The following is a 25,053-nucleotide window of genomic DNA, read 5'->3' on the forward strand; positions in this document are numbered from 1 at the left end:
TTGAAGGCATACGGCATACTGAACCAGCATGGCTACCAGAGCATCTTGCAGCGGCATGTTATTCCATCTGGTTTGCGTTGGACAATGACCCCAAACACACCTCCAGGCTGTGTAAGGGCTATTTAACCAAGGAGAGTGATGGGGTGCTACGCCAGATGACCTGGCCTCCACAGTCACCAGACCAGAACCCAATCGAGATGGTTTGGGGTGAGCTGGACCGCAGAGTGAAGGCAAAAGGGCCAACAAGTGCTAAGCATCTCTGGGAACTCCTTCAAGATTGTTGGAAGACCATTTCCGGTGACTACCTCTTGAAGCTCATCAAGAGAATGCCAAGAGTGTGCAAAGCAGTCATCAAAGCAAAAGGTGGCTACTTTGAAGAACCTAGAATATAAGACATATTTTCAGTTGTTTCACACTTTTTTGTTAAGTATATAATTCCACATGAGTAAATTCATAGTTTTGATGCCTTCAGTGTGAATATACAATTTTCAAGTCATGAAAATACAGAAAAATCTTTAAATGAGAAGGTGTGTCCAAACTTTTGGTCTGTACTGTATGTTAATATATTGTCACAAAATAATATAGGGAAAGAATAGGGTGTAAGTATAGGAATAAGATAAGTTTAGCTAAGTACACGGGTTAAGTAGAAGACAGGGGGCACCGTAGTGTGAGGAGTATTTAGAAGTAGTAGTTGCTGGGTCCAGGGGTTTTCCCAGTTGGGAGGGGGAGTGAAGTTATAAATAGAAGGAGTACTTCCTGGTTTAGTCAGACAGAGGAATATAGTTGAAAGTATTGGAACATTTAAGCATGTGCAGGAGGGAAACTGAAAGCAGTGGAGAAGTTCAGGGCCATTTGGCTGAAGGTCAACAGTGATACAGAGAGGAAAGAAGGAAAGCAGAGTAGGCTAGGAGCTTGAGAAAGTACGAGGAGCACGGTGAAGGGTAGGAAATACAGTATGCGGACGTCCATCACTTTGTTCAGCGGGATGCTGAAACAGAAGAATAGTCGGTGAGGGAGCATAAAAACTGTATTGGAAGAGGAAGGCATAACAGAGCCTGAGGTAATAAGAGAATGCAGGAAGAGCTCCGGATGAGCAACAGAACATGTGCTGTACTGTATCGGCTATTGAATCTGTGACTGCTGTATCCCAATGTGCTGTCACCAGAACTGAACCGGAAGAGTTAAGTAAAGTTGCTCTGTTGAAAAAGAAACAAGAGTCTGTGCTTGATTGTCTGCCTCCAGCTGAGGCTGTAACCCTGGAGCAGATGAGACCCTCAAGGAAAACTGTGAGTGTTATTCAGTACACACAAACCATAAGACAGACTGGACATTATTTACTCTTTGTGGGGAGTCAGGGTGTGGGAGCACAGCAGCAGCCCCTCGCCACAACTACCACCCTGCACTCCTCACACAGACACCTACAGAAACAAAAAGAACTGTATTTCTCCAACGTGTGAACGCAGACTTACTGACACCAAAGAGCCAGATGTCGTATAGTGAAGCTACATAATGATGAGAAAGTTCTGGCGGCTCCGACTGTGAATGAATGAACAAAAAATAATCCACAGGTCCCAACCTGTGAGATGAGCAGGATGCACAAATGACGTCACGCTGCCCCGGGTGATCAGAAGATGCGCCGGGGACGCCGGATGGTTAGAGATTCGCGTCCTCCCGGCCAGCTGCCAGGCACCACTGACCTGGACCAGAGTCCAGTGAATTGATCTGCTCATCTCTAGTCCCAACTGTCCCAGATACAGAGGACAGTCCCAGATTTGGGTCTACGCCCTGCAGTCTCGGCCGTCTGCTGAATTTCCCTCACTGCCACTCCCCCTCTGACAACTCCTCCTACCAGGGTAGAAATACACGGTAAATGGACGTGAATTGGGGCATGGCCAAAATTTGCTACGCACGCCGCATCATTTTTCATAATTTCTGTTTTTAAAAAGCTTTGAGGTAAGACAATTGGGACAACTTTGGATCACTTCGGTTTGCTTTAGGCAGTGCATATGATTCACAACGGATAAAAGTTCACTAGCATCTTTAAGCCTTATGTGCATGGCACGGTTATATAGTTGCTAGCTATGGATTGTCGAGAAAAAGAGGAGACCCTTGAGAAACTGGCAAAGCTCTCAGGTGCTATAAATCTCTCTAGGCCTACTTGGCTTCTTGATCATAGCACCAGGACTCTCTCTCAACAGTCCTGACCCCCAGATTCACATTCAGGGAACCAGAAATGAGGCACTGAAGAGCCATGGCCTTCAAAGAGAGCGTAGACATTGGAAACATTTTCATATACCCTATTCTTGCAAGACACTTTCTAAGATTTCGCAAGTACAGTTTAGCGGTCGCAGAGGTAGCCATAAACTTGGGTCGTGGTGCCTGAGGGGTAAACAGGCTCGTCTGTCAAATATGAAAACATCTTTTTTACACATGGGAAATGATAGGTGGAGACCCCATTACAGATTTTGCATCGGGGCCAAAGCACCTTCTGCAATACGACATGCAATGGTACATCATATATTTTTTTGTATAGGTTTTGCATACATTTATGAAGAAACATATCTATATATCTAAATATAACACCTCCATATAACTCCATATAATATCTCAATATTTACCTCTATATGAATTTGAAGTCAAATAGACTCACACAGGGTCGGACTGGCCTGGCGGGGTATCGAGGAAATCCCCGGTGGGCCCTTGCTGGGGAGAAAGGGAAAAAAAATATATATATATACATACATATATATTTTGTGGCCGCAAGACCTTTAAAAGTGCAGGAGCGCGCGCAACACTCAAGACAGTGGCGGGCTGGGCGAGGGAAGCTGGGGAGCAGGGGTTGAATGCACAGCCACGGGTACTTTTGAAGCACATGGGCGCATGCATACAGCCGGGGGAGCCGGGGTCACGCTCACAGCCGCGTTCCAGTTAGCACACGCGTCTGCTAAAAGTGATGTCACGCCGTGCGCCCTGCACTGCTGCTTCTCGCCATCAATCCAAGGTAGTGTAATAATAGTCACCCAGATTTCTAAAGCTGGCCATACGTATAAGGTCAGTATTAGTATATCATATATGTAACCTCTCATGGTGAAAAATAAATGGTCTAACATGAAATAATCAAACCAGACAAATCCTACCTTGTCAAACAATCTATTAAACTACAATGTGCAATGACAGGATACTGAAACAAAGTAACACATATAAGGACGTGACATCTTTCCCACATTCTTGAATAAGATCTTTTTTTTTCACACTTTTTAGACAATCGTCAAACTAAAAAAAAAATGTACAAAACCCCTAAAAAACGGTATAAAATTCCAGCCACAACTTTGGTGTTCTCCTCCGGGACAGGAAGTGATGGGACTTTATTCTTCACCTTACGGCTGCAGCCAATTAGGTGCTTGAAGAATGGGACATTATCACTTTTGTTGAAGTGTGTTATATATACTCTAAATTATAAGTAGAGTGTGCATCAAATTGTTAATGTCTAGAGATAATCCGATACCAATCAAATTTATTTCATATATTAATATTAAAATTTGCTGGACCTGATAAATTCAAACTGTTTGCGATTCGATTCATGCAAATTGTCCCCAAAACATGCCTACTGCCATTTTACAAAAAAAAAAAAAGATTGCATGAGCCAGAGAATTCTAAATGACCTCAGCCATGGTCGTGCAGGCTTCCCCATAATACTGTCACGATTCTGTAGTCTAATAAGCCAAGGTCAGGGGCTTCCCTATCCTGAATGCTAGGGACGCCCTACTTATCCCTGCTCCTCAGGTTACTTCTGATGGTGAAGATGCTGGGGCCACGTACCTTGTTGAGCTCCTGAATCAGCCCTATTCTGTCCTCTCCACCACCCAGGGAAGTGGGGAGGAATAGTGTATTAAAATACACAAACTAGACAAGCAAGGAAGGGTGTACAGGGATACATGAAAATACCAATCATACAAAATATGCACTCACAGACAACAGAGAGGAACACCAGAGGGATTAAGCAGGTAAACTAAATAGGAGAGGATGGGGACTATGCACACAGCCGAAACACCAACACAGAACAATTCTCCAAAACGCCTGTACCTAAACCACTCCACTCCACTCCTCACCAGGCAGTACAAGCCTTAACACTGGCAATCCAGATTGCCAGAGGGGAGAATATATATGAGGAGTTGCCAACACTGCACAGCTGAGATCATCCAAGCAGGAAGCTTCAGAGACTCCAAGCTGAACAAATTAACCCCTGCACCGTGGACAGAAATCTGCACCGTTTAATATGAGGGAGAAGTGCTTCTAATCAGTGCAGGAGTAGGAGGAATCAGACACTGCGGTCTTCTGGCCCCTCTCTGTTGTGGTAAACCCATGACAAATGCCTTGTAGCTGTCACATGGTATAGAACAACAAGTTTGGAGGTAGTGTCATAGCCAAGATTTTTTTTCCCCTTTTCCCCAACCCTTTTTTGGTTTTGGCGCTGAATTTATGTTGCCACTTTCACATGTAGTTGTCATGAGGAAAGAGTCAGATTAAAAGTTTAGATAAAAGCAAAGGCAGAGAATGCGGCAGCCACTTTGTAGCGAATCTGGACATTAAGAAGATGTCACATATCACAGCTTTGCAATAGCGATAATGAGAGAAAGATTTGAAACACTGAATAAACATTACAAATAGGGTGTGACAGCACACAGCAGTGAAAACAGCTACTCTCCATTTACCTATTGCCATATATGTTGAGGCTGTGTTAAAGAGCTTGAAAAATGTTCAATGCAGTCCTAGGAGACCTCAGAGTGTTACACGTGTTTAGAGGACAATTGGAGGATTTTCAGTACTCACGATGAATCAATATGGTGTAATTCAAATGTAAAATATTTTTTATTTTTACAAAGCTGGCGAATGTGAACTGTATAAGATTCACTCATGTCTATTAACGTTCGATCTTCCCCACTCTTAATACAAAGCTTTTCTCTACAAATACTGCCATACTAGATGAGGTCTTTATGCAGTGTTTCTTAAAAATCGCCAATTATACAAATGAGGATTTGTTAAAGTAGAAGAAATTCAATCCATCCAGGCAACCCCAATTCTGCATCCGGCGGCTCCCACCCCCCCAACTTTATAATAGACAACTGGCCGAGCAGAAGGCTAAACAGCAGGCTGGTCATGGTTTGACAGGCAACTGCCTGCCGCTCTGCCATTCTCCACGGCTACAAGCCATTGATTTGTATTTGAGAATAAAGTCCAGCCAACACATCCAAACAATTTGTGACCTTTCTTCAAAGTCAAATAATCGAGTTCCCCCCTTAGGAGAGAGGTCACCAAACAGCAGTCAGCTAATGTGGCGTCTGGTAAATTAATAAGTTCTGTGATCCCAATAGTTGAAGAAACATTTATGTCAAACCTGGCAGGTTAGCGGCAAACCCTGGGACGCCTGCTTGGCAGGAAACGAATAGCAGGGCTCCCTATAACATGAGACGTAAAAAGAAAACACAACATTTCATGAATTATACAATGGCAAACCACCAAGCTTTCGAATTATAGGGAAAATCACCCATGCATGCCACTTTTTGAATTTTAAGGTTGGGTTGGCATGTCCCATAGTGTGCCATGAGGCCAATAATCCATGTAGCAAAAATACTAGAACTTATGCATATTACTGTTGATTTATGATGTTGCTTGACTTCAATTTTTCATTTGAAATATGTTTATTTTACAAATCAGGGACATTTCGCTATTAATTAATGCAGTTTTGACATGAAATTAACAACCACATGTATCACTACCCCTTACCTGTGAACACAGCCTAAAGGTGGGGTTGGGGGAGGTCCATTAACTATTGCACAGTGTGAAGAGTATGTCCATTGGCCATTGCCTTTTGTCATTAGTCCATTGCACATAAAATATTTAAAATTTCTAAGGATTCATTCACATTTGCACTTGATTTTTTGTCCTCAATATTGTGGAAATTGTGCATTACATTGCAGTTAGTATAGTTGTTGTGCATTATGCGCCATTTTTCCTCTGTGCATCTATGGAAAATATATCTTCTTTTAAAAAAATACAATGTATATGCAAAATGCCAAATGTGTATAACTGTGATCTGTCTTCATGGGAACAAAATCCAAAAGTCCTCATTTAAAATCTCCTATCCTTTTGTATATGCAGCTGATACAAAGATTAGGTTCTTGTAGTTGCTGCTCCATGATTCTAGGATACATACATCCCCTGCATCTTGCCGATTGCCTCCTCAGCACCATATACACACAGCAGGTTACATTTGACTGTAGAGACTTCCGAGATACCAGAAATCCTAGCTGGAACAGTGTTGTCAGCTTGAAATTAAGAGAGGGCAGGGGATGCAGCTGCTCAGTGAAGAGCATGGAGAGAAAGAAAGGAGTGAGAAAAAGCATTTATCTGGGAAACACCCACTAACATCGAATCCTGCAGCTCCACAAGCAGTCATGTCAAAGCAAAAGAGGAGCGGATATACAGTTGCCCAAGCTAGAGAGTTGAGAGACGGGAGAAAGTAAGACAAATATACAGTACAGACCAAAAGTTTGGACACACCTTCTCATTTAAAGATTTTTCTGCATTTTCATGACTATGAAAATTGTACATTCACACTGAAGGCATCAAAACTATGAATTAACACATGTGGAATTATATACTTAACAAAAAAGTGTGAAACAACTGAAAATATGTCTTATATTCTAGGTTCTTCAAAGTAGCCACCTTTTGCTTTGATGACTGCTTTGCACACTCTTGGCATTCTCTTGATGAGCTTCAAGAGGTAGTCACCGGAAATGGTTTTCACTTCACAGGTGTGCCCTGTCAGGTTTAATAAGTGGGATTTCTTGCCTTATAAATAGGGTTGGGACCATCAGTTGTGTTGTGCATAAGTCTGGAGGAAACACAGCTGATAATCCTACTGAATAGACCGTTAGCTGCTTTTTTCTTGCCATAATACAAATTCTAAGTAAAGAAAAACGAGTGCCCATCATTACTTTAAGAAATGAAGGTCGGCCAGTGCGAAAAATTGGGAAAACTTTGAAAGTGTCCCCAAGTGAAGTTGCAAAAACCATCAAGCGCTACAAAGAAACTGTCTCACATGAGGACCGCCCCAGGAAAGGAAGACCAAGAGTCACCCCTGCTTCTGAGGATAAGTTTATCCGAGTCACCAGCCTCAGAAATCGCAGGTTAACAGCAGCTCAGATTAGAGACCAGGTCAATGCCACACAGAGTTCTAGCAGCAGACACATCTCTTCAACAACTGTTAAGAGACTTTGTGCAGCAGGTCTTCATGGTAAAATAGCTTCTAGGAAACCACTGCTAAGGACAGGCAACAAGCAGAAGAGACTTGTTTGGGCTAAAGAACACAAGGAATAGACATTAGACCAGTGGAAATCTGCTTTGGTCTGATGAGTCCAAATTTGAGATCTTTGGTTCCAACCACAGTGTCTTTGGGCGACGCAGAAAAGGTGAACGGATGGACTCTACATGCCTGGTTCCCACCGTGAAGCATGGAAGAGGAAGTGTGATGGTGTGGGGGTGCTTTACTGGTGACACTGTTGGGGATTTATTCAAAATTGAAGGCATACTGAACCAGCATGGGTACCACAGCATCTTGCAGCGGCATGCTATTCCATCCGGTTTGCGTTTAGTTGGACCATCATTTATTTTTCAACAGGACAATGACCCCAAACACACCTCCAGGCTGTGTAAGGGCTATTTGACCAAGAAGGAGAGTGATGGGGTGCTACGCCAGATGACCTGGCCTCCACAGTCACCAGACCAGAACCCAATCGAGATGGTTTGGGGTGAGCTGGACAGCAGAGTGAAGGCAAAAGGGCCAACAATTGCTAAGCATCTCTGGGAACTCCTTCAAGATTGTTGGAAGACCATTTCCGATGACTATCTCTTGAAGCTCATCAAGAGAATGCCAAGTGTGTGCAAAGCAGTCATCAAAACAAAAGGTGGCTACCTTGAAGAACCTAGAATATAAGACATATTTTCAGTTGTTTCACACTTTTTTGTTAAGTATATAATTCCACATGTGTTAATTCATAGTCTTGATGCCTTCAGTGTGAATGTACAATTTTCATAGTCATGAAAATACAGAAAAATCTTTAAATGAGAAGGTGTGTCCAAACTTTTGGTCTGTACTGTATATTCACAGAAAAAAACCACTAAGTTCAGAACCTGCAGCTCCAAATGTCTACAGAGATGTCAAAGAGTAGATATTGAAAATAAAAAAAGAAAGTCGGCCCATCAATCCTTACACAGACAGCAAATTGCTAGATCTTTTAAATAATTAGCAAATTCAGCCATGTCCATGTCAAGTTATTTTGAACAATATCGCCTAAGCATCTCCGCAGGGGACACCCACTAAATTAAGAACCAGCAGCTTTATGCTTCATTAAGATGTTATTCTTTTGCATATGAGTGCTATCCGTAATTTTCACAGATAGCACTCGTACCTGTGATATTCTATGGGGTCATTCAGATGTTAGATTTTATCTTCGGACCGAGTGGTCAACGGAAAATATCTGAGACATGTTCGATTTTGATCCGAGCGTTGGATCAAAGTCGTCAATGCAAGTCAATGGGTCAGTGAAAATTGGACCGCGCTCGGATTACATCCGAGCGTGATCCAATTTTCACTGACGTTCCGAATGGAGAAGGTCGAGACTTTATTTTTTTTTAATTTCTCCATGTACAAGAAAATCGGATGATAACCGGATCACACTGTGATCAGAGTCTGATCAGAATAATCAATCCTATTTGTCTCATATGCAAAAAAAAAAACCCTGTCGTCTGAATAAGGTCTTACAAACATTCAAGTCTGAGAAAAGAGAAGGGATAAGAACCAGTTGCCCAGTTTAGGGTGTTTAGGGCAAGAAGTGCAAAAAAAGAATCTTCACAGGGAACATCCACTGATATCAAGACCTGCAACTCCATAAAAAGACATGTCAGGAGAAAATGGATGAGGCACAATTTCATATCTGCTTTCATACAACTCTATATTTTACATTTTAAATATGAAATGTAAATGAAGGAAATTCATGCAATTTTACTGCTTGTTTCTCCTCAATATCACTGAGATGTTTAGTGCTTATAACTAATGACTCATTCATCATCCTGCAAGACACTCCTAAGTGTTCTGCATGACATTAGAGGGAAATCTATGCACTTCTGTTAGAACATACTCCACTGCTCTACACTCCTTTTCTTGTACAATTTCCTCTTCAAAGATCTAGCTGTAATTTTCCCTACTCATCCATTGTTTGATCTTAGAGAAGATTTACAATAATATGCGACATTTTACTTGTAGCATTATTACTCCATTTCTACTAGTATGAGATCCAGCAACAAGGATGTACTTTGCCTACAGACATCGGATACCCAAGTTATTCCACAATGGTTCATGTCACCATATACAAGATTAATAATCTTTAACAGCTATATTATATGGCAAAAGTTTTTTAGACCCTCCTCCTAAATACTGAGTTTAGGTGATTCAGCGATATCTGTTGCAACTAGGTGTCTAAATCCAACTAACCTATACAATCCGCAAAGACAACAGTAATAATTCAGCTCTGAGAGTATCGGAGTTCAGTGACTTCATCTGTTACATCGGCCCCTTGTCAATGGTAAGTGCTATTAATGTGAACTTGAAGCGCCTAGTAACAATGGCCTTGACGCATCAGAGCATGCAAAATCACAGGGGCCACTGAGTCTGGCAGCTTAATGGATGAATCTGGGTATGACTAGAGACTACTTTTTACTGGAATACAGAGGCTACTGTATAATTTGTCACAGGAAAGTGACAAGAAGGGTTCTCAGAGAAGAGGGACAGGTCAGCAGCAGCTGAGGAGTCCGTGAGGCAGAGGAGAGACTGCCAGGGACAGAGGCGACGAGAGCCGGTCCTGGCTGAGAGAATCACCACCGGACATTGGGGTCCGAGGCTGTCAGGGTTGCAAGCCCAGCAGCAGAGAACCAGCCCGCGAGGGATTTCAGGTCCCTTGGCCTAAGAAGCCTGGAGGCTCCGCCACACAGAGGGACCAGTACAGCAAGGAGAAGCAAAAGGTACCTAAGGCCCGAGTCGCAAGCCATACAGGCGAAGTACACGGCCAGCTCAGGGACGTGGGCTATTACACCACGAAGAGGGGGATAGTCAGCAAGGGCAGAGAGAGAACGGTAGGCCTACACACTCACCCTGACCAGTGGGGCTCGCCCGAATGCTCTCAGACACCCAGGCCCATTCCTACAAGTACTCCTGTTGGGTCATTAATAATACCTACAATAAAGACCCTGGACTGTTTGAAGCGGACTCTGAACTCTTACTATTACGGCCTGCACTATCACCCCTAGCATTCACATACGCTACCCTGAGGCTACACTCTTCCCGAGGGGAGTTATTCTATCCCTGTGCTGCACACCAACACCAGCCTCAGAAATCTGCCTTGCAGCAGCGGTTAACTCTGACCGCAATCCACGGGTGGCGTAGTCGGACATTCATAACTCTATAAATAGACTGCCACAGCATCTGGTCTGACCACCCTGAGCCACGGGATCGGGTTGCCACTACTACCCCCAGCATCGCACAGAAGCTCGATTCCGGGTACCCCACGGCCCAGGGGGCGAGTCAGCTTTTGGCGTAGTCGGCAGGATTGTGACCAACCCGCCACAAACGGGTATTGCGTGCCTGAAAAGACTTTATACGTACCTGAGCGAAGTTTTCCCGCCATTTGGGGCCGTTTCCCGCCAATCGGAGCCGTTTCCCGCCATCGGGCGCCATCTTCGGGACGCCGCGCGGGAAGAAGAGGGGCGTGGACATCAAAAACGCGCGAGACTTGAAGCTAAGCCCTACACTGAGACGCTGGCGCAAGGTCCTGGAAGGAGAGAGAGCGACGCTGACGTCACCAGGACGCGACGCAAGGTCCTCACCCAGAGCATCGCGAGCGGAGCCGCGGCCTACAGAAGAGGATCGCCGGAAGGTAGGCCACGGTTAACTAGGGGGGAGGAAGATGTCGGACACGGAGGGACCCTCTACCACCAGCGTAGCCGCTGCAGCTGTGATGCTGTTTTCCATGCCCTATATCCCCGGAGCGGCCTGGCTGCCACAGTATGCTGGCGAGTTGCATACCTTGGGCGACTTTAAAAGAAAGCTCTATAGCCTGTTCAAAGTTTATCCCCTGACAGAAGAAAAGAAAGTAAGCATACTGATAGGGCAGTTAACTGGTGCGGCCCAGCGGGAGGTAAAGTCTTGGACAGCTGAAGAGAAAAGGACTGTAAAGGGGGTTCTGACCCGTCTGCGGGACACCTTTGACACCCGTACCTCAGCAGAAATCAAAATGCGGTTCTACGGCTGTAAGCAGCGAGCCCAAGATAGTATCAGAGACTATGCCTTAAACCTGCAAGAAGCTCTGGGAGCAATCAAACAAGCTGACCCTGGCAGCGTGCAGGATACCGATAAACTGTTGACTGACCAGTTCATAGAAGGTCTGCTGTCCAGCGCCCACAGAACCCAGCTGCACCTGATGGCCCTACAGAACCCCGATTTGACTTTTGCACAATTCAAAGATAGGGCCATTCGGGTGCTCCGAGAACCCGCACCAGGTGGCGCTGTAGTTTCCCGGCACCCTGCCATCACTTATCACCAGGAGGCAGCGCCCTACCCAGCAGACCTTGTGGGGGCTGATGCGCAGGCCCTAAACCCATCCCCGCCTGCAAACCTGCACCATCAGGTCCAAGAACTGACAAAGAGTGTTGCAGCATTGACCAGGACCGTACAGTCGTTACAGATGGACCCGTCAGGACCAATCAAGCTGGCTCCCAGTCCGGAGGATGTCCCATGGCGTCGACGGAGGAGGATCCCGTCGTTCAGAGGGAGGCCCGCCGATCGTTACACTGAGGATGGACAGCCGATTTGCCGCCGTTGCAGCCAGCCGGGACATGTAGCCAGGTACTGTACTTTAAATGGGTCCGACCTGGGGCAGAGGGCCAACCCCTAGGCATAAGGTCACCAGGCCCGTCTAATTGGCGTGATAAGTACGTAGGGGCACGCTCGGTTTTACCCGTAGTGCTGGACGGTATCCCCATGAGTGCACTGCTGGACACCGGGTCCCAAGTGACTACCATGCCCTATGTACTTTTCAAGCAGTACTGGAGTGACACTGACATAACCCGCTATCCAGACAGTGACTTGAGCATCATCGCCAGCAATGGCCAGCCCGTGCCGCAGGTGGGGTTCAGAGAGATGACCATTAAGACTGGTAAAGTTGAACTATCGGCACAGGGAGTGATCATTGTGTACATTGACCGTCGAGAAAGTCACCCTAAAATAACCTTGGGTACTAACGTGATTGAAAATTGTCTTTCAGAAGTGATTGTAATTTTGCAGCAGGTGGCGATGAATGCGAGCTCCAGCCAACAGAGGGTCCTCCAGAAGGAGATAAGAGCCCTGATAAGACGGCAACAGGTAGAACTGTCTGGTGGTGAGGATGAGCGACCCGTTCCCAATTGCCATGCCTCCCAAAAGTGAAATGATGATCTGGTGTTGGACTGTAATCGGGTTTAGAGGGAGAGACTACCAAGCCATGGTAGAACCCGTGTACTCAGACAGCAGGCCCACCATTTTGACAGCCCGGGGGGTGGTTGATGTCCTCCATGGAAGGGTGCCTGTCCGGATCTTAAACATTGGGGAAAGGGAAGTACACTTGCCCCGGTACGCTACACTAGCCAAATTGTTTGCTGTCGAACACAATGCTCTCAGGGTCGTGGAACCCATGCCTCCATCTCCACTGGTGGAGGATAATGGCTCCCAGAAACACAAGGAGGACTGGTGCCAGAAACTCCACGTGGGTGCTGACTCCACTCCCTTGCAACAAAAACAAGGAGTCTACCGGGTGGTTCAGGAGTACGAGAGAGTCTTTAGTAAGCACCCGCTAGACTTCGGCAGGGTGAAAGGGGTAGAACGCCACATTCCCACGGGGAGCCACCCACCAATAAAAGAGAGATACAGACCTGTACCCCCTGCACATTATCAGAACGCAAAGGGCATGCTGAGAGAAATGAAAGAAGCCGGGGTCATTAGAGACAGCTGTAGCCCCTGGGCAGCCCCCTTGGTTCTGGTAAAAAAAAAAGACGGTACCATGAGAATGTGCGTGGACTATAGACAAATCAATCGTATCACCCATAAAGACGCGTACCCGTTACCTAGGATGGAGGAGTCTTTAGCCGCACTAAAATCAGCTAATTTCTTCTCTACTTTGGACCTTACTAGCGGGTACTGGCAGGTTCCTGTGGCAGAGGCTGACAAGGAGTAGACCGCCTTCACCACCCCGATGGGATTGAGTGAATTCAACTGTATGCCATTCGGGCTCTGCAATGCACCCGGGACCTTCCAGAGGCTGATGGAATGCTGTCTAGGGCACCGAAACTTCGAGATGGTCCTACTTTACCTGGACGACGTGATCGTCTATTCGAAGACCTTCGAGGACCATCTAAAACACCTGGCAGAGGTGTTCGAAGCCCTGGCAGGCTATGGCATGAAAGTGAAACCCTCCAAGTGCCATCTGTTAAAGCCGAAGGTACAGTACCTGGGGCACGTGGTGAGTGCAGAAGGAGTAGCCCCCGACCCTGACAAGGTTACAGCCATCAAGAGCTGGCCAAGCCCCTCAAACATCAAAGAAGTGAGGCAATTCCTCGGGTTGGTAGGCTACTACCGAAGGTTCATCCCCGGGTTCACTAAGATGGCGGCTCCAATGCAGGACCTCCTGATAGGTCAGTCTAAATCCAGAAGTCAAAAGCCACCCTTCAATTGGGACAAGCCGGAAGAGGAGTCCTCCCGCCAGTTGAAGATGGCCCTCACGGGGGATGAGATCCTGGCCTACCCCGATTATGGCCAGCCTTTTATCCTCCACACAGACGCTAGTAATGTGGAGCTGGGAGCCGTACTGTCACAGAACCAACAGGGCAGAGAAAGGGTGATCGCGTACGCCAGCCGGAAGCTGAGGCCCACTGAAAGGAACCCGGAGAATTACAGCTCCTTCAAGCTAGAATTCTTGGCAGTGGTGTGGGCCATCACAGAACGGTTTAAGCATTACCTGGCCTCCGCAAAGTTCACTGTGTACACGGACAACAACCCGTTGACACACCTGGACAATGCAAGACTTGGTGCCCTAGAACAGCGGTGGATGGCCCGGCTATCAAATTATGACTTCACAATCAAATACCGGGCAGGCAGAACCAACGCCAACGCAGACGCCCTATCAAGAATGCCCCACCTACCCGAAGGAGAAGAAGACTCGGAAGAGCTGGAGGAAGTAGAGCTCCCTGCGTTCCACCGGTATGGAGCCACTCAGTATTTTCACCGGGTAAGAGACAAAGACCTAACCACCGTCATGTTCAACCCCTTACCCCACCACGGCTAGGCTGAAATGCAAGATAGTGACCCTGCAGTTCGCCTGGTGAAAGACCTGTTAACCCAGGCAGACGCTAGCCCTGGCCCGGACGCTCCAGAGGAAGCCAAGCAGTTATGGAAGGAGAAAAGCAGGCTAATCCTCTACGAAGGTAAGCTGTGCAGAAGGCTTGTCAACCACCGGACGCACGAGCTGACCTGGCAGGTAGTGGTCCCGAGACGGGATGCAGCAATGGTCCTGGAGGCCTACCATGACAGAGCGGGACACTTCGGGTGGAAGAAACTGGAGTTCCTACTGAGAGAGCGGTTCTACTGGATCGGTATGAGAGGGGCCATAGAGAAGTGGTGCAGGGACGGCGGCCCATGTCACCTCAGAAGGAACGACCGTACCAGCCAGAAGACACCCTTGAGGCCCATCGTCACCAGGCAGCCTCTTGAGCTGGTAGCTCTGGACCATGTGAAGTTGGCTCCAAGCCGGTCCGGCTACATCTATGCCCTCACGATTGTGGACCATTACTCCCGGTTCTTGATGGTGGTACCGGTTAAAGACTTGACAGCCCAAACAGCGGCCAGAGCCTTCCAACAACACTTGTGCCGTCCACACGGGTATCCGGAACAGGTCTTGACAGATCAAGGTACAGCGTTTGAGGCGGAAGTCTTCCAGGAGTTCTGCAACCTCTACGGCTGTAGGAAGATTCGGACAACGCCTTACCACCCGCAAACTAACAGGCTGTGTGAGAAAATGAATAATAACATCATTGATGTCCTCAAGACGTTGCCCCTGGAAGAACGCAGCCTGTGGCCGGAGAAGCTGCCAGACCTGATAGACTTATACAACCATATCCCGGTGAATGCTACCAACTGCACCCCGGCTTACCTGATGCGAGCAAGACCAGGTAAGCTGCCTATGGACCAGGAGATGGGAGTCCTGACACCCGAGGACACCTCCCCAGATGCGGACTGGGATACGGAACGGTGGCTACAGTACAAGAAGGTACAGGAGAGTGTGGAGAGGAGTCTGGCTCAAGCGAGAGAAAAACAAGAGCGCCTCTTCAACCAACACGCCCCTGCTGGTCCCCTGGAACCTGGTGAGCAGGTCCTGAAGCGGAAGAGAAGGCTTCACAAGCTAGATGACCAGTGGGAGAGCGGTCCGAACACAGTACTGCCGTCCAACCACGATAACCTGAAGGTATGTGTAATTACCAAGGATGGAGGAGAAACCACTGGCACTGTCTCCAGAGACCACCTAAAAAGGTGCCCCGAGCAACTACAGAGTGCAGGAGAAGATCAAGAAGACCTTGAGCCCGCAGTGGACAAGGAAGAAATGGTCAGCACCGTTCTCGGAGAGTTCCCCTGGACCTGGACTCGGATAATTGACGCGATAGTGGTACCCGTCCTACACTTCCTTCAACCTACCAAGCAGGAGCCTACAGGAGAGCAGGAAGAACAAGATGAACAAGCAGCCCCGGAGGCAGAAGAACCCATGCCAGCAGCCCAGGAGAGTCAACCCTCTGCTGACAGTGAGCCTGCCATACCTGCGGTAAACCAAAGGACCCGCAGACAGCTGCCTGCCCTGCCTGTGAACCCAGCTGTACCCTAAATGCTAGTGGGGAAAGCCAGGTTAGACCACCACCAGACAGTGGGTTACGCAGGTCAACCCGGATCACTAGGGGTCAAATACCAGCTCGCTGGAAGATCTGAGTACAAAGTCTACATTTACCTGTAAATATTTAATGTTTTATGTTTGTACCCCGATTATTAATACTGTTTTCCAGTTTTCCTAGATAGGATGGACTAACAGGTTATGGACGGTGAATAACCGGAACTACCATGTAGATAGTTGCACCTGGTGCCCTCTTGCGAAGATGACCACGGAAGAAAAACCTGTACGGCGTGGCCTCCTTGTGGTCCAAAGTAGTTAGCTTTTACCTTGCCGCCACGCCCAAGGCCATGAACTTGGGGTTTATAGGGACAGGTCCCCACACTGTGGAAAACTTCACCTTGTTGGGTGATATGGACACCCGGTCACGGAAGCGCCGTGACCTTAAGGACAAAATGTACTTGTATATATGTTAGGTTATTGTTTATACCCTGTATTTGTGTTTCCTGTTTAGTCCCGAAGTACTAAATTTTACTAGGGGGGAATGTGTCACCCCAGGCCTGGATGCCACAAATATTAAAGGCTGTGTCTGAGAGCAGGAGGGAGGTTCCCTAGTCAGGGACCATTAGCATGCAGCACCTCCTGTCCCAGGCCAGTAGGGGGAGCAGGCTGCCCCTATAAAAGCTGGAACTGGGGCAGGGTTAGAGAGACCAGAACCCACTTCTGAAGTGACCAGAAGGGTTCTCAGAGAAGAGGGACAGGTCAGCAGCAGCTGAGGAGTCCGTGAGGCAGAGGAGAGACTGCCAGGGACAGAGGCGACGAGAGCCGTTCCTGGCTGAGAGAATCACCACCGGACATTGGGGTCCGAGGCTGTCAGGGTTGCAAGCCCAGCAGCAGAGAACCAGCCCGCGAGGGATTTCAGGTCCCTTGGCCTAAGAAGCCTGGAGGCTCCGCCACACAGAGGGACCGGTACAGCAAGGAGAAGCAAAAGGTACCTAAGGTCCGAGTCGCAAGCCATACAGGCGAAGTACACGGCCAGCTCAGGGACGTGGGCTATTACACCACGAAAAGGGGGATAGTCAGCAAGGGCAGAGAGAGAACGGTAGGCCTACACACTCACCCTGACCAGGGGGGCTCGCCCGAATGCTCTCAGATACCCAGGCCCATTCCTACCCGGTACTCCTGTTGGGTCATTAATAATACCTACAATAAAGACCCTGGACTGTTTGAAGCGGACTCTGAACTCTTACTACTGCGGCCTGCACTATCACCCCAAGCATTCACATACGCTGCCCTGAGGCCCGGGGAGTTGTCCGACCCCTGTGCTGCATACCAACACCAGCCTCAGCGGTCTGCCTTGCAGCAGCGGTTATCTCTGACCGCAATCCACGGGTGGCGTAGTCTGACATTCATAACCGTATAAATAGACTGCCACAGCATTTGGTCTGACCACCCTGAGCCACGGGATCGGGTTGCCACTACTACCCCCAGCATCGCACAGAAGCCCGTTTCCGTGTACCGCACGGCCCAGGGGGCGAGTCATTCACATGCAGCATTTTTATCTGCAGCCTGCTCTCGTGGAAGTAAAAATTCTGCGTTTCAAGTTTTGCAACTTTTTTGCAGTATTTGTTGATGCGGATTACTTGTGTTATTTGTCTAGAGTATATGTTTAGTAAAGTTAGTTTTTGGTTGTCATTAAGATTTAAAAAGAGAAAACACAGTCGTTTTACAATAAATGGCTTCACGCAACCAATAACCATGAGTAGAAAAAAAGTTTTTGTTATCATTCATATTCTCTGAAACAAGGCCAAGAAAGGAAAAATTCTGCCGGGGTATGTAAACTTTTGAGCACTACTGTACATTAGCTAGAGTTGCTATTATGAGTCTAGGAAAGCTGCGCATACATCTGTCAAAACTCTGTTTTTCTTAACCACGAGAAATTTTCCGGGTCCTAGCTCATTATCTATATACCCTGAACAAGTCAATATTACTTCTCATCTCTCCACTTGGTTGTGCACAGCACCCCAGGCATTTGTCCTGAACAAGGCTAGAGGGACAGAAGAAAGATATCTCTGATGCTTTCTTTTTCTTGCCACAAGATTTTTAGCCATGTTGACCATGCATATTACATTACCACTAGTGGGCAAAAAATTTGGCCTCTTCCATCCACATGCTGTACTGTCGGTCTGTTGCTGCTTTTTTATATTTATTTTGTAGAGCAGATAAATAAAATATATCAGATCCCAATGTGACTCCGCCACAACTACCGTGCTAAATGCATTATAAATATCTCATTTACAAAGCCACATTTGTTATAGAGCTCGACGAGCCAAGAACCAGGGCGTCTGCATAAATAATAAACCAGGTTTTTACAAACAGGCCCAATAAGCGTTGGCTCGACACGCCGACTGTTTATAATATGCTGAAGTCATTGCAAATCTGCATAAGACAAGGTGCTCGCCTTGTGAAGCTATTGGAAATTGATATAATAAAACACATTTATAAGCCTCTACAGCCGCCCTGGAGCGCGGAAAATGCTCTACAGAACCAGAAAAATCCTTATTTTCAATTTGTCGCTTTGAGATAATGGAAAAAATATGGCAATAAGTTGTGAAATAAATATTACAATTCTTAAAGGAGAACGAAAAGTAGCAATAAAAATAACCTGCTAATATAATGGAGCCTCATTTTCCACTTACCACTGCATTATTTCCCTTGATGTCGCTCATCTACGATAGGTTTGTAGCCATTGTAATTAAGGCCTTACAGAAAGACCTGCTAATAAAGGTACCTGATGGCATTTAAAGGAAATGTTGCTAGAGGGAAATAAAGTTACTTGATCATTTTATAAGTTGGAGATTGCTGCAGGAATGATATTGACAGTTTCCTCCGCAATGTATTATACTGGGCTGAGAAGAAACACCTGCCATAAGGGGATAAGGGTGGATCAAATGGTCTCCATTTGGGTGGCGTTAAGGAAGCCATGCTTTTTTTGGAGGAGCACTTTCCATATGGATTATTATCACATATGCAAATAGCGATAGGGGGTCTCCTTCTGTGACCCCAATCCTTTAGCTGAAGCTATAAAGAGGCTGTTGGTCTGGAGGCATATCGGTTTCAATGGGTGGTTCTATTGGCCAATCCTCCCAAAATCTGCCGCATGTCAGGAGGAGATAAAGGCTTGTCTAAAATCATAAAATGCATGGGATCATGAGCTACGTATTTTTATTGGAGAAGGCCAAATCAGATTTTTTACTAATTGGGCTTGTGCCATCTCGTGATGCCACCAAAGACTAACAGAAAGAAGCATTTCAAGGTTTCTTGTCCATGACAATGAAGGATTCTGTTATCAGACAGAGCCATGGTGTTCGGATGCACGCTGGGGGAGCGGGAAACAAGGTATGGCCCCTAAGAAAGGATGTGGATATGCAAATATTTCAACTCTTCTGCAATTGACTTTGATGCTACTCACAGGACTTCTTCAAAAAGTTGGCCATTACGCTTTATTTACTCTTTGAACTTGATAGATCAAAATAGAAAGGACGACGTATAACGAACAAGAAATAAAAAATGTAATAAACGTTATTGATATAAATAAATGTAAAACCAGAAAACATACAGAATCTCTAGTGACAACAAATATATTAATGGTAAGCCATAAAAGGCACCACAGACAGACACCACATAATCACCGAGAGCATATACATAAGGGTTGGTCAGAGGAGAGAGGTGTAAATTACACCTACTCAGGGGTTAGAAAACCACATAACTAAACCTCATATAGATAGTGAAGTGCACAGTGCAAATATCTGCTCAAAATAAAGAGCCCTATCAAAACCAGCATGAAATACAGAAACTTATGCTCAAGCACTCACATGTGAATGTCTGTCTATGGTGCCGCTGTCCCAACGCGCGTTTCGGCAACGTGCCTTCTTCCCTGATTACATGACATCTATAAGATACTTAGTTTAATCAATGTGCAAGATCCTAACATCTGACTATGGCCCATCATTGGCAACAAGTTTAGAATATGAAATGTTATGATGGTTTGCCTTTAAACACTCTCCCTCTATCATCCACAGTGACTACTAGCTGCCCCCCACACCCATCAGATTCTTTTCTCATAGGAGTTAAGCCCTCTTAGCTCCTGGACCCCATAAAGTTTGAGCTCACACCACCCATAGTCTCTTTTTACAGCAAGTCTTTCTATTCAGAAGATAAAATCCTTCCTGGATTGGGAGAACCGTTTTTCAGTTGGATATAAAAGAGTTTAAGGGTATGTTCACACAACATCTTTTCCTGAAGTTTATTTTGCTGTTTGTTTTTTTTAGCTTTTTTTCGTAATTTTCAAAGGGTTATTTCAGGTGGTTTTCATATCGGAATACACCTGAAAAAGAAAAGACGTTGTGCACAAACCCTAATGGGGAGAATCAACCACAGAAATCCAGAAATCTTGGAATAACGTTGACGGTCTAGTACCTTTCTTCAGACAGTTTATCCAGCGAGCTACGCCCCCAACTGCATTAATTCACCACCTTAATTTCAGCCAGCACTGTATCCAGTGAATTCCTGCACATGCATTGCTTCCTGATCAGCGCACATGTTCATACTATGACAATCAGTGCTTCTGCATCATTTCGCAGGAGATAGCACTACCCACAGTGCTCTAAGCACCTGCACTGCATTTGAACATAAAAAATGTTTTCTGCAAAAGTAGTGAATTTTTAAACTATACTTATAGCTATTAGTGTAATGCAAGGACTTAAAATAGATTTCTGAGCTAACAGACTCCCTTTAAAATATTTGCACCAGTTTTCAGGTTGAAGAAAGTCACAAATGTTGATGCATTCATGTTCTGCAATTAGAAACTTTTTTCAATGTTCCAAAGCTCTTGGCACTTTTTAATATGTGGGTTGATCTTAGCAGGAGGGAACAACGAAAACTAGCAGATGTTTTATAATTTACACTAGAAACTGTTGGAAATCTTCAGGAAGCTTATAACTGGCGTACAGGGCCGGCTCCAGGTTTTTGTGGGCCCTGGGCGAAAGAGTCTCAGTGGGCCCCTTTAACACATACCACGATTCATGATGCACAGATACCACAGAGAAATATATATATATAGTACAAGGCCAAATATTTCACTTCTTACATTACATGAGTGATATCTATTGTAAATTCCACAATAGCTCAGAAACCGGCGAATCACTCCACACAGTATACTGGCCCCCATAAAATGCTCCATACAGGAGACTGGCCCCCATATAACGCTCCATACAGAATACTTGCCCCCATAAAATGCTCCATACAGGATACTGGCCCCCATATAACGCTCCATACAGAATACTGGCCCCCATATAACGCTCCATGCAGGCTGTGCCCCCACATAATGCTCCATGCAGACTGTTCCCCCCACATAATGCCTCATGCAGGCTGTTCCTCCCACATAATGCCCCATGCAGGCTGTTCCCCCCATATAATGCCCCATGTAGGATGTCACCCCCCCCTTATAATGCCCCATGCAGGATGTCACCCCCCCTTCCCTTATAATGCCCCATGCAGGATGTCACACCCCCCCTCCCTTATAATGCCCCATGCAGGATGTCACCCCCCCCTTGTAATGCCCCATGCAGGATGTCACACCCCCCTCGCTTATAATGCCCCATGCAGGATGTCACACCACCCTCGCTTATAATGCCCCATGCCTCCATACAATAAAATAAAAAATCAAATATTCACCTCACTTCTCACCTGCTGCCGCTGGCGGAGGGACTCCTCACACGCGCCGGCGTCTTCCCGCTCTGCACTGTGACGGCTCAGGAGAGAGCGCGGTGGAAAGAGGTCACCATGCCCTCTGACCTGAGATGTCACTGTGCAGCAGCCGCGGAAGAGACAGGACCTGCTGCGGAGGCATGGAAAGAGGTAATTATTGCGCCAGGTGCCGGGGCCCTGAGCAAGCTGGGGGGAGCGGGCGCTGGCACCGCTCTCCTCCGCTCACGGGTCCCATAGCGCAGCGGGGTGCCCGACGGCGAGTGGGCCCCCCCGCCTGGTCAGGGCCCTGGCACTTGTCCGGGTGCTGACGCCAGCCCTGTGTACAGTATACCGCCGGCATCCCTGCATGCTGTCCCTCTTCCCCGGTATGGCTGCTAGCTCACTCACCGCTGCGGCGCCTGTCCCGTATTTCTTCCTTCTTCTGGGCTGGCAGCTGTTCGGGGTGCACGCACGGCATGCAGATTCCCGGGCACTGTGATTAGGGTGCGCGCGCACTCCAACTCTATTAAAAGGGCCACGCTTGCTAGTTCTCAGGTCCCAGTGCTCGTATTCAATATACCAGTCCTGTACTACAGTTCTGCCTGTCCGTCATGTCCACCTGCACCAGCCTGTCCATCAGCCGTGTCCGCCTTCACTTGCCTACCAGGGCATCAGTTGTGTCCGCCAGTACCAGCCTGTGTGTCTGTCGTGCCAGCCACTGTGACAGCCATGCAAGCCAGTACTTGCCAACTCCACCATTCCTGGCCGCCTCTGCCTCCAGTCCCTTGGCGGTCCGCTGCCAACCACCCGAGGTCAGTCCTCGTTTAGCACCTGGTCCCACCTGCTTCTTCTCTCCTCAGCGGTATCGCCAGCCGCAGGGCCGGCTCCAGGTTTTTCTGGGCCCCGGGCGAAAGAGTCTCAGTGGGCCCTTTTAACACATACACGATTCATGATGCACAGATACGGCGGAGAAATAAATAAATATATATATATATTTATTTATTACACATGGCCCAGCCTGCCCCCTCATCCTTCACATACGCAGACATATGCACACGCACACACGGTACGCAGACATATGCACGCACACACGGTACGCAGACATATGCGTGCGCACACACGGTACGCAGACATATGCGCGCGCACACACGGTACGCAGACATAGGCGCGCGCACACACGGTACGCAGACATATGTACACATACAGACATACACATAGATAAAACAGACAAATATATATACACAGTCATATACACTGACATTCACATACATGCACTCACACAGACCCATTACTAATATTTTTAATATGGGGATTGGGGAAGCCTCACTCACCTGTCCCCGGTCCAGTGTCCTGTCCAGCAGCTCCTCGGGTATGGGGCAGTGCAGGGCCCCCGGCGTGTCACAGACTTCATGGCCCTGGAACATCAGAGGGGCCCACTTGCGGTCGGGTCCGGGCCCCTCCCGCCCATCTGTGCAGGACCTCCGCTCCGACGGTGTTTGATTGCCGGCACTCCCCCAGACATGGCCGCGCGCAGTGCGGCTGTGTCTGCTAGTAATGACGCGGCAGGAGCGACACACAAGCACAATTAAAGGTGCAGTACCGTCGACCCTGCCGTGTCATTACTAGCAGACACAGCCGGACAGCGCGCGGCCATGTCTGGGGGAAGTGCCGGCAATCAAGCAGCGCCTGCGTCCCTGAACAAGTGCCGAGGAAGCGGCCAGGGCCCCGACAGTGAGTGGGCGGGTGGGTGTGTGGGCCCGGCCCCGACAGTGTGTGGGCGGGTGGGTGTGTGGGCCCGGCCCCGACAGTGAGTGGGCGGGTGGGTGTGTGGGCCCGGCCCCGACAGTGAGTGGGCGGGTGGGTGTGTGGGCCCGGCCCCGACAGTGTGTGGGCCCGACCCCGACAGTGAGTGGGCGGGTGGGTGTGTGGGCCCGGGCCCCAACAGTGAGTGGGCGGCTGGGCCCCTCTGATTTTCCAGGGCCCCGGCACTTGCCCGGGTACGCCGGGTGCTGACGCCGGCCCTGCTGGCGTAGATATTAATTTCTGCTCTATGTACATAAACAATTGTGCCAAAATTATTAAGAGGAGTGTGCCTCCTAATAAATTTGTCTCATCTTACTCCAGTGGGCTCCTGTTTAAGACTGGCATATAGAACCTACGCAATGCCAGTCTTAGTAAATTCCCCTCTATGGCTCCATACCTTATAGACCACACTCTATTTTTCAGCCATTAACCCACCAGACTCTCTTTTCGTGTAGTCCAAGACAGACTATGGGACCAAATATTTTCTTAGGACAGCCACTATATATGTATATATATAGTGCATACTATGCCCACCTCTGAAACCACCAAATTCTAGAAAAACAGAGGTCCTCTGATGGCTGTCGTGAGAAGCTGAGAAGGCGATGTGGTTATATCCTCATTTTTTAAGTTGCCGGGAGTCAATGTCTTCCAAATGCTTATAGACTGGAGGAGGGTCAAACATGCCCGGCCACCTCTCCTACATTTAGATGCAATCCAAATGGGCTCCAAGAAATCCAAGAAGTTTGGCAAATGCTCTCACCAACCTTAATCTGGTTCTATCTAGTGCATTGACATGAACTTGATGACTGTAGATAATGATAAAGTCATCTGTATAAAACCTCCCTCATGAATATTTGTCCTTGTTTTATACACTGCTATATTCCTTCCTTGTCCTCAGTACAGACGTCAGGCACCAAAAACCAACTCCTTGCCTCTTGACTGCATATGAACTACTTTCTGCCTCCATGATTCCTTGCTGAGAGCTTTTCAGCCACTTACATCTATACAAGCATCTCCATTCAAACCCCTTTAGCGAGTAAAAACATTAAAACCTCTCTCGTCTAATCTCACTGTTCCTTGCTCATTTTTTTATCTCCTTTCTTCTCCTAAATTGAAATGATCTCATCTCTCAAGAGGCACAAAGTGTTGGAGGCTCGGAGCATTGTGGAAAACTCTCTATAAAGAATGTGTACAACAATTAGAAATGGATCTGGGATGCCGGAATTATTAGACGACTGATAATGAAGCTCCGTTCTCGCGGAGATGCATCTGCCGCCTCCTGACTGTGGATCAGGGATGTCTTGGCGGTTGAAGGGGATGAGGCAGAGGTCTCCCCAGGTGTTTTGTTTCTAATTGTTTCTTCCCATGCAGATGCCTTCATTGTATAAATAGAATGAAGACTTATGGTGATGAAAGTGGTTGATACACACTCGGAAAATGCAATTTTCTGCTAAGATATGACACATGCCAATACAGGGACAGAGAA

The 25,053-nt window shown here is 47.3% G+C and overlaps 1 protein-coding gene across 3 annotated transcripts in view; it reads right to left on the minus strand.

The window, feature by feature from the left end:
- PHF24 (PHD finger protein 24) overlaps positions 1–25,053 on the minus strand; it is a 179,765-nt gene that overhangs the window by 99,762 nt on the left and 54,950 nt on the right. The window contains exon 1 of one of the 3 annotated variants that reach the window (XM_073680348.1): positions 5,785–6,369. The exons of the other annotated variants lie outside the window; for them this stretch is intronic. Within the exon in view, the coding sequence (XP_073536449.1) occupies positions 5,785–5,891 (107 nt within the window). The 5' untranslated portion in view covers positions 5,892–6,369. Of the gene's footprint in view, positions 1–5,784; positions 6,370–25,053 lie in introns of those variants that run through there. 3 annotated transcript variants of the gene reach the window in all.

The sequence above is a fragment of the Phyllobates terribilis genome, unplaced genomic scaffold (genome assembly GCF_046119375.1).
Source record: "Phyllobates terribilis strain yellow unplaced genomic scaffold, ASM4611937v1 Scaffold_1__5_contigs__length_1240528914, whole genome shotgun sequence".
NCBI classification, from domain to species: Eukaryota; Metazoa; Chordata; class Amphibia; order Anura; family Dendrobatidae; genus Phyllobates; species Phyllobates terribilis.